At 33.2% G+C, this 10493-nt stretch overlaps 1 protein-coding gene and 1 long non-coding RNA gene across 2 annotated transcripts; both read right to left on the minus strand.

The window, feature by feature from the left end:
* Nucleotides 1-2032: 2032 nt before the first annotated feature.
* Nucleotides 2033-4364, minus strand: LOC122597162. Its single transcript, XR_006323410.1, has 3 exons — nt 4193-4364; nt 3395-3465; nt 2033-2286 (listed from the first exon to the last, which is right to left on the minus strand). It is a non-coding gene; the product is annotated as an uncharacterized LOC122597162 (long non-coding RNA).
* A 488-nt stretch (nt 4365-4852) lies between these two features.
* Nucleotides 4853-5993, minus strand: LOC122610188 (23 kDa jasmonate-induced protein-like). Its single transcript, XM_043783181.1, has 2 exons — nt 5490-5993; nt 4853-5365 (listed from the first exon to the last, which is right to left on the minus strand). Exons 1-2 carry the CDS (start codon nt 5988-5990, stop codon nt 5192-5194), a joined length of 675 nt encoding a protein of 224 aa, XP_043639116.1. The 5' UTR covers nt 5991-5993; the 3' UTR covers nt 4853-5191.
* Between the last annotated feature and the right edge of the window lie 4500 nt (nt 5994-10493).

The raw sequence follows: 10493 nt of genomic DNA on the forward strand, positions 1-10493 counted from the left end.
TCTATTCCGCTGCGTAATCGTGATTTGTTGTATGTTTATGTTCATATATTCTAACAGTGGTATCACGAGCCACCTATGTGATTTATTAGTTACAAAGATCAAATCTTGAAGGGGGAGGGGTTTTAGGGTAATTGGTTCGATTTAATTGTTAATTAAATATTAAAAAATCTGGTACAAAGATTATCCCATACCTTTTTGGCAGAAGAAAGTTTGATGACAAATTTCATAATGCATCTGAAATGGTATTGATAATGAGGTTTCTTAACCGAGCATCCAGATTGACAAGCTACGCTCATCATCTGTCCACTATACTTCTGGTTTAATAAGCTCAGTGACAACTTCATGAGCATCAGTAGTGGCTCCTGGTGTCCTGGTAACCAGAACCGGTACATATGGCCATCTGGTCAAGATAGTCATTAAGTAAGGTTCAACTCCTACAATGTTTAGGAGCATTCTCTCCTTCCATGTTCCAAAATCATGAGATTCAAATCGTGATGGGATGGAGACATACCCAAAGTCTCCGGTATTAACCAGAGTAGGAACTGCAGTCATGAAAAAACAAATTTTAAGAAAAAAGAAAGAAAAGATTTTGAATGCAGAAAAGTAAAAGTACAGAAAGAAAAAAAATTCTTGCAAACACTTTTCAGATCAGTTTCAGTGTATCGAAACAAGGCTCTGATACCAATTATAAGTCCCAAGTTTGCAACGATTAAGTAACTAAACAACTAATGTAAACAATACTAAGAACGTAAGACAGGAATGTAAACACGTTTAATCATATATATTATTAATTAAACAATGAATACATGGTCGGTTTACAAAGAAAGGAAAACGAAAAATATTTTTCAAGTTTTTGCACACACAAAAAACTTAACTAATCTACAATGAAAGAAAAACACACAAAGTGACAATTGTAGAACGAAACCAACAAGAGTTGCGGCTAGGTCAAGTGATGCCTTATATAGAGGAGAGGAGACATCACATGACAACCCAATAGATGTTGACATATGAAGGTTGTCAACCATCTATTGGAGGATGTTTCAGATCTGTAGAGTTCTCTTTTCTTCATCTTGTTTGTTTCCAAAAACGATATGAAAGAGAAACTCCTTAGTTACAAAACGGTACAAGGTCACATGCATGGCTTCATCTTAATCTTGTAACACGTATCCTCGGGACCAACCTTCTTATCTTCATCTCCCCGCCCATATTTGACTTGCAAAAACATGGCGGTGAGTCATTGAACTTATCATTTAACTCGAAGATAATTGAGGTCGCTGAGAGCTCGCTGACAAAGTCGCTCGTTGAGTCTCTCAGCGAATCCATGACTCAACATGTTACATTTCATATATGCTATAGAATAATATTGAGTGATATATATATACTACTAATACTAATGCATCTTATACAAATATATATCATAAAATTTCGTAGTTTATATCATCGAGTAAACATATAAGGGGATCGAGTGCATTGACTCTGAACATAGCCAATGACGGACCGACGGTAGATCTAACAATATATGTGTTTAATTGTCCATGCCAGAATATGGTTTTATCTCACATATCTCACATAAGGAAATTTATGTTGTTTTTTTACATAACTTGTTTTTTATATAAAGAGTACCGGTTTGTATTAAAAGAACATGGTCGATCTCTTTGTTTCATATCGAAACCGGTTGAAAATATGATAGAAACCACTATAAAAGTTGCTGCGCAAAGAGGCCAATTTTAAAACTAGATCTTTGTATGTACCTTTAGCCCCTTATAAGTTTTTTAATAGATTCTTAATAAATTAAGTGTACAATATATATACTGTATTAAATTCAGATATATGTTTGATGATTGAAAAATAAGTTACAACTTTTTATCCATGTATGTATGTATAGCATATTGGTGCTAGCATTTAAAGCTGCTATCTTTATATATATTGCCAAGTGACTATTGATTATTCAAGTAACAGTCTGTAAATTTTATTATGTACGTTTATATATATATATATATATATATATATAAAAGGAAAAGGTAGTCTTACATATGAATGGGAAAAGTAACTACAGATGTAACACCCTGAGCTGGACTCGAAATATTACCGAAAAGATATAGCGTATGCATGAGATTATCGTGAAACCTGAACTATATGAACATAAGGGATTTGGTGAATCCAACATCGACAAACAAGTACATAATGCATGAATAAGGGCAAATGAATCCTTGATCCATGTAAGTACAAGCCTAGGTCCAAACAGTCTATCAAATCAAGCATCTTGTCTCGGGTTCACCTGGTTACCTGAAAAGTGTACTAAACAAGTCAAGACGAGGTTGGTGAGTTCGTAGAAATGGTTCACAAGGAACCATTGTCGATAGTCACAATGTCAAATCACAATAACATCATATGGCATAAAATAGTTACATGTAATAAATGAGCACAAGTGGTGATAATATCAAAGTCACGTATTGTATGTATGCATGTGTCATGATAAATGTCAATGTAGGCCAACTATGTCACGTAAAGGGCTTGCATTGCGTGTAAAGCGCATAACTAAGTATACGTTATGTGTAAAGCGCATAGTTAAGTATAAGTTGTGTGTAAAGCGCATAAATAAGTATCCGTTGCGTGTAAAGCGCTTAAATAAGTATACGTTGCGTGTAAAGCGCGTACATATGTATAGTCGCGTGTAAAGCGTGTACATATGTATAGTTGCGTGTAAGGCGCGTACATATGTATAGTTGCGTGTAAAGCGCGTACATATGTGTAGTTGCGTGTAAAGCGCGTACATTTGTATAGTTGCGTGTAAAGCGCGTAAAGTCCCTCATCCCACAAATCATCCAAACCACAATGCACATACATTTCATACGACCTTACATGTAAGGAATCATTGATGCTTAAATATAGGGTCACCCGCAGCCTTCCCACCACATCTCAAACTCATTAAATGTATCATCGTCTTCCATGTATGTACAACTATCCTAACTACATCTCATAATTATAAACGAATGTATAATCAACCAAATGACATATAAGTATATGATGCATAGTAAATACGTGTAATGATTGGCCACAAGTAGTGTCAATATCAAATCATGCATCGTATGTATGTCCATGTCATAATGCATATCAAATGTATGTCAACCATGTCACTAAAGTACCAAATAGGGTGTGCCTGTGTGTAAACCGCTCCAATCGTGTATAATAATGTGTATCTGTTCATAACATTATAATTAAGCCAAACCAATCCAAACATTAAACAAATCAATCAAACCGATAAACAAACAATTCAAGCAATCAAACAAGTAGTAAGACTATCGTAACTCAAGCCAATCAATCAAACAATCAAGCACGTATATGTACACTTTTCAGCCCGAATCTTAATTGAGTAGGGAGCTACGGAACTCACCTTTGCCAAGCAAAGCAATAACAGGTTAATTTCAAGCTATGTTTGTCCAAAGTTCGCCAAATGTCCGCAACCTATAAGCATACATAGCAATACAAGCTAATATCAACACATATACCCTAAACAATAAGGCCTAGCTAGTTAGTGTCATGCCAATACCCGACAAACATTCTATAAGCTTCCCCGACCAAGAATGAAGACACTTTAAACCAACATTTTTAGAAGTGGAGATAGATTCATCCAAAATGGATGAAACCATAAGAAAGTAGAATCTTACACGATTCCAAGGATAGCTCATACGTTAAAAACGGAGTTATAGTTTAAAAGTTACAATCGTTAAGCGAAAGTGAATTTGTACAAGGAAAATATGCGGCGCATTCTGGAGGAGATGCGGCGCATCTTGTCAGAAAACCAAAATATGCGGCGCACCACATAGAACATGCGGCACATATTTTGCTCAGAAGATGGTCGAGACTTTTATGCGGCGCATGGCTCAAAAGATGCGGCGCAGGTTGCCCAAATTCAAACCAAAACCCAATTTTTACACAAATTGAACAACCTAGGAGCCAAATCAAGTTACCAAACTTTAACACAACATAAATCTAGTAAAAGTAAGCATAAAAATCAGTTTCTTTTCACAACCCACTTTGAAAATCATAAACCCCTCTTTTGAAACCTTAATTTAACTATATTAAACAAAATCCCAAATGATATGACCAAGTGTTGTGAAATCTAGCTATCCAAGACTTAATACAACATGAGATAAGTATGTAGAAAGTAAATTTGTATACCAAAATTTACCTTGAGCTTAAAATCCGAAAATGAAGCAAGAAGGAGGATGAACACTTGTTCCATACAAATCTTTGAAGATTCTTATTAATATTACTAAGTTTATTGGTTAGTTTTCTTACTCCCTTAATAATTAATACGAAAATTTTAAGAAGAAAAGAAGTAAGATTATGATATGATGATGTTCTTGCAAATTTGGGGAAGAAAGAAGAAAGAGAGAGATGAGAGAAAAGAGAGTTTTGTGTGTGTTAGAGAAAAAGATAAGGAAGAAATGAGAGGTGGGGAGAGGTTTTGTTCCCCTCTTGCACTCCCGCGATTAGTTCCGTTTTCTCCCAAGAAATGATTCTTTTGGTTACTTTTAAATCGGGACTCGTTCAAATTCTTCGTTGACATAATCAAACATATTTTGGAGTTACGATTCTAATGACTATTCACATGCTTATCTTTTTATTACAAAAGTTTATTTACTTTAATTTAACTAATTTCTAATTTACGAGTTCGTTAGCGTTGACCGGTCAAAATGGTGGATGTTACAACAGACTTGCCCGATCAAACGACAAATACATCATCAAATTAAGGGACTAATTTAAAATGATTACGTACGGTCACAATAATAATCATGAAATAAAACAAGAAGCAATCAACTAGTTAATCAAATTAGGGGCGTACATCTAAAATATAAACATGCTTTATTTATTCAAACACGATGAAGTATCTTACATCTAAAAGAAAACAAGTTCCTAACATATGTATCTTACATCATATATGATATTGAAACCACACCATAACCCACGTGAAGGCCATTGCCGCACGTGTACACATGTGGACTTATTATTATTATATGATGACATATATATATATATATATATATATATATATATATATATATATATATATATATATAATGAGCTAGCAAACTCCAAGCCAGCTAGCCGGCCACCTTATTTAATAACGATATAATACTATTAATTAATTGTTGACCAAACTCCATGCATGCCATGCAACATATCTTTAATCTTCAATAGTGAATTGTGCTTTGAACAGAGGAGAAGTACCCTCATCAATCGACGCTGTTATGCAAATCCCTTTCCTTGTAGTCGTACGTTGTTTCCTACCGGCTTCCATACTTTTATACACCTTTTCCTTGTTAATATCGCAAGCATCAGTATAGATGTCACAATAGGCCTGCATGCACACGCACGGACAAAAACATTATTCAAATTTTACGTACGTTTGTATATATAAACGTACACTACTTAATTAATGAATATGTACGTTTTAAATAGCTCGAAAACATATATATACTTACGTGGTTGTCATATCGCACTTGGTCCACAGGGACATCCCAAGCAATTAGCTGCTTGCAGGAATCTGCATCATTGAACTTACCACTATACACAACGAATCCTTCCGAGCCGGTTAGCGCGGAAGCCTTTTTTGAATGCAGGAACGCACCCCACTGGCCATTCTCAACTCTATTCGGATACGAATCATAGATCTTCCCATACTTGGAGTCGTCTTCAACATAACACAAGGTCTCACCAGTAGCATTGTAAAAGATGGCCAGTGTGCAAAGTTGTCCACCCTGCGCCTCAAACTTCTGTTGTTCACTCCTGACGTATTGAAGTGCCTGATCACGCTTTCCGTCTAAGTTTGTGTTCTCCAAGGCCTTGTAGGCCCTATCTGACCTACTTCCCCCTCTCACCGGTTTGCCAAACACGTTACTAGCCATATTTTGTCCTATATATATATGTGTAAGTTTATTAATTATATACTCGTATATGTGTTTGCGTTTTTCTTTGAGAGGCATACATTGATCCATAGGCTCTATTTATAGCCAAACTTTTGCTTGCAAAGAATATATTATTTACAGAATATCTATAAAAATACACATATATATGGATGTTTTTATAATTTAGTTTATTTTCAACGATAATTTATTCCAATTCCTAAGGGTACGTGTATAACAGTCCATCAAAGTTGATGTAACATTAATTGATTCCCATTAATTTCATCTTTATTAATTAGTTCATTCCATTTCTATGTTGATTTGAAGAATCTTAAGCCCTCATCCTCATTACTATATCAATTTTAACTTACTCTCCAAGACACACCCAAAAACACCCCTATTAATATCATACCTTCATCCTCATCTCATCCTTAATTAAAAAATTATACATCCATGTACATACACTCTCTCTCTTCTTACACACATAAACAAACATTTGGGCCCCACACATATTCGCCCAACCATTACTAATTTAAGATGGGAAATGATCGATGATGACCTCTACATACACAACCATGCGTATGTCATGCATGTCCAAACATGATGACCATTCACGAAGAATGAATAGTAATCAGCCTAATTATAAGCCTCTACAATCAAGCCGTACGTCTTCACTTAGCATGTCTTACTTAATTGGCATGCCTCTTCGAGCAAAGATGAGGTGAGGTGTGACCTCCCTCGATCATATATATATTATATATAATATTTATTTTATATATAGCAAGAAAGTGAATATATATATATGACTGTTACATACCTAAGCTTAGGTATAAAACCCTCACATAATAGTTTTTTTAATATTTATTGAACGAGAGCAAGTACCCGCGCGCTGTGACGGTAGGTGATAGGTCATAGAAGGTTATATGTCATAGAGTGTCATAGCCAAATGCTCAAATACTCTCTTGCCCTGTGTAAGGTGATATACATCTAAGCCTTAGCAGCAATAAAATGATTTATGGAGGAGAGGGAAAGTTGTATGTATTGAAGTATGGTACATCATGCATTAATATGTGTATATTATTGAAATTGAATGTTGAAAGTTGAAAAGTGAATTTACTTTATAATATAGTATAGATTGAATGTTGAAAGTTGAAAAACGAATTTGCTTTATAATATAGTATAGATATATAGGTAATGGATTAATTTCGTTCAAATCAAATTTATCACTTTAAAAAAAAGTTCAAGACATAATTAACTCTGTTATTAAAATAGCAAATAGAAAAACAGTAGTTTTGTTAGTCAATATACCACTAGATATTTGATCAAGATCCGACAAATTAAAATGTTGGGCCTAATCTCATGGGATCACCTTAATTAGCTTCCTCTGGGAACCCCAATATTCTTAATTGTTTTATGAATACGGCTATAAATTAAGTTTGCATTATTAGGTCATTTGGCTTAACAAAAACGGCATATGCTTCTGTGGCTTGTATCATTATAATGGAAAAATACTAGATAATGAGGTTAATTAAGTTAATTAGGTATCGTTTAATTGTTTTATTAAAAACTTCTTATAAACCTCCTACCTTTTGTCTTTTGTTCGGTCAGAGGTTTAAAGAGGTAAAGGTGTTTGTTTATTGAAATAACTTCTTTGAAAAAATAATTTATACTAGTCCTAGCTTCTTGAAACGTACTTTTTTGAAAATATCAATCCTGTAACTTTGGAATAGCTTCTTTTGCGTTTTTTGTTTTTTTTGGTGCATATTGTGTGGGGCCAGGTCGTACTGTGATACTTTTTGTTGGATAAGGATTCGAGAAATAGAAATCAAAAACTTTGGATTTTGTCAATTACTATTCCCTCACTCCCATTTAAAATATCTCATTTTGACTTTTTAAATCTTTTCTTTTAAACTTTGACTGTAAATATCTTTATTTGTATTATATATTAGTTGATAAATTTATATCAATAAATAGTACATTTAAAACGTAATTGATTTATATATTTTATAGCAAGTGTTATAAAATAAAAATAAAAATATTTATGGTCAAAATTGAAGACATGATACTTAGACAAAATTAGACAACTAAAATGGAATGCAGAGAGTAATATTTTAAACCGGTTTGTGATATTGACAGTTTTATTTTTGAATATTTGAGATACTGAACTTTAACTCATTAATTATACTAATTACCTCCGTGACATTTCGCAAACAATAGCCTATAGTATAAGTATATGCATGTGTGTATGCATATATCTACACCATATATACTAAGGATATATTAACGAACAAACATATATACAAACAAATAAACAAACATCTCTGATAACATAAACAGAAAAAACGAGATATAGAAATTAATGACTTTTATATAATATGAGATGAACTTAGGTATTAAATATTTTCTATCTAAGACAATGCGACTTTACATTTACGCAAACAATCTTAAGTTTATAAAACAAACAGTATCATTTATTTAGTTTTGTATGAACCTTAATTTAGACCACATGTTCAATTCAATTGAAGGCATAATATCTATATATATATTATACTTGAAAAAACAAGGAGCATCTTGATAATATACCAACAAAGAAAAAACAAGCTAGAATCGAGTTTATTCTTAGTTCCTTCGAGCAATAACTTGTAAAATGTTTTGCATAGATAAGAATGAAATTGCTATTGCTATTCATATGTACATCAAGAATAAATTCATATCAAGAATCCAATTACCAATAATAACATATAAAGAATAATCTTTTTTAACATATCTCAATTACCCATGTAAAAATTAGTTACACGACAATTTGTAAGTAAATCAAGGGATTTATTGGGTCCAGGTTTGGGACTGATATTTTTTTTAACAACAATATGTTGGAACCACGTTAGTATGATCGTCACTGATCATGTATCATTCCTGATATGATAATTGATAATAACTGAAATCCCTATGTCTAGTAAATATATCATGGGCGTATTTTGTTGGAACCACGTTAGTATTACCGTCACTACTCATGTATCATTCCTGATATGATAATTGACGATAACTAAAATCCCTATATCTAGTAAATATATAATGGGCTTATTTACTCTTAGAGACGTAGTATAGGGTTTCCCATTAGGTGATTGTAACTCAGAGGACTAATGGTACACACATTAAACACCAAAGGGGTTTAAAGTATAAATACTCTTCTTATATATAGAGAGTCATTAACCCTAAGTTAAGGTTAATCCTACACACATAATACCCTAATTTTCGTGTGTTTCTCCTCTCTAAATTTGTGCATGATGTTCCATCCGAATAAGTCATCCCATTATTACTCAATCATCTTGTTATGGGAACACGAAATAAATAGCAATTATGCTTTAATGCTCTTACGGGTTCCACAGGACGATCCGGGATGTTTTATCACTCGAATCGAATCATGTTTATTCCAACATGTGGTATCAGAACCTCGTTACTGTAATCAACACGATTTTCTTAACCGAATTCACATCAACAATGGTGTTTGGTTAGTGTGTGTGTTCTTGGTGTTTGTGTGTGTTTTGAGAGAGAATTGGAATCAAGAGTGTAATATTCAGGTGTAATTGGTATGAATAATGTGTTGTTAATATTCCAAGTTATAATTTCTAAGGAATTGAGGGTTATTTATAGTCTAAACTATCTAACTATGCTAATTAACACTATTAGCCCCTCAACCTTAGAAATTATCAACTCATGACTTAACAACAAGTAAGTCCATAACTTAAATTACAATGTATCACTATTTTTGGATTTCTAACATTCTCCCCCTTAGTGATATATTGTAATGTCTGAAGTACGTGTTGATTTGTCTTGTAGGAATGAATTTGATGAGCCCGGTGATGAAGACAATTGGTGTGTGAAAACAAGTCTTTAAAGCTTTCTCATTGTCTTTGAAGAACTTGATTCAATCTTGGTCTTGGACTTCTTGAAGTTAGATCATCTGTTGTTTCTCAATGTTCTTTGTGAACAGAGAATGATGAGTGTGTGTATTAAATCTTCGAATATTGTTGAATTATGAATCAGAGTTGTCTTTTGAGGTGCGGAAGGTATGAACTTGTCTTGAATTCTTCAATCTTCGAATCTTGAAGTCATTTCTTTGAAATCTTGGAATGAATTTTCAGAAATATGTACTCTCCCCCTTGATGTGTGCAATGTAGCTTTAGATAAAGTGTTTGTTGTATGACGTGAAGATCTTTAATTTGACTCTTTGATTTTTGAAGCTGAATGATAGTATCTCTGAAAGCAATTGAAACAACCAAATACAAACTTTTCTCCTTGTCCTTATCAATCATTCAATCATATTATTTTCTCCCCCTCATAATGACAAAGTTGGAAACCAATGTCATTATGCAAACATTGATTGATTTGAATATTTAGAAGAAATAATCATGACTAAAATTTAGACATTATACACATGAAGATTTATCAATAAACAAAACATCAATCTAATCACATAATCCAACCCAATTGTTCCTATGGATGACTAAAATGTAAGATTGAAGTTGTTTGGATAACCGTTGTATCATGGTGTTGGTGTTTTCTATGTTCGGGTGATGAGAAAAG

Source organism: Erigeron canadensis, chromosome 1 (genome assembly GCF_010389155.1).
Source record: "Erigeron canadensis isolate Cc75 chromosome 1, C_canadensis_v1, whole genome shotgun sequence".
NCBI lineage: Eukaryota > Viridiplantae > Streptophyta > Magnoliopsida > Asterales > Asteraceae > Erigeron > Erigeron canadensis.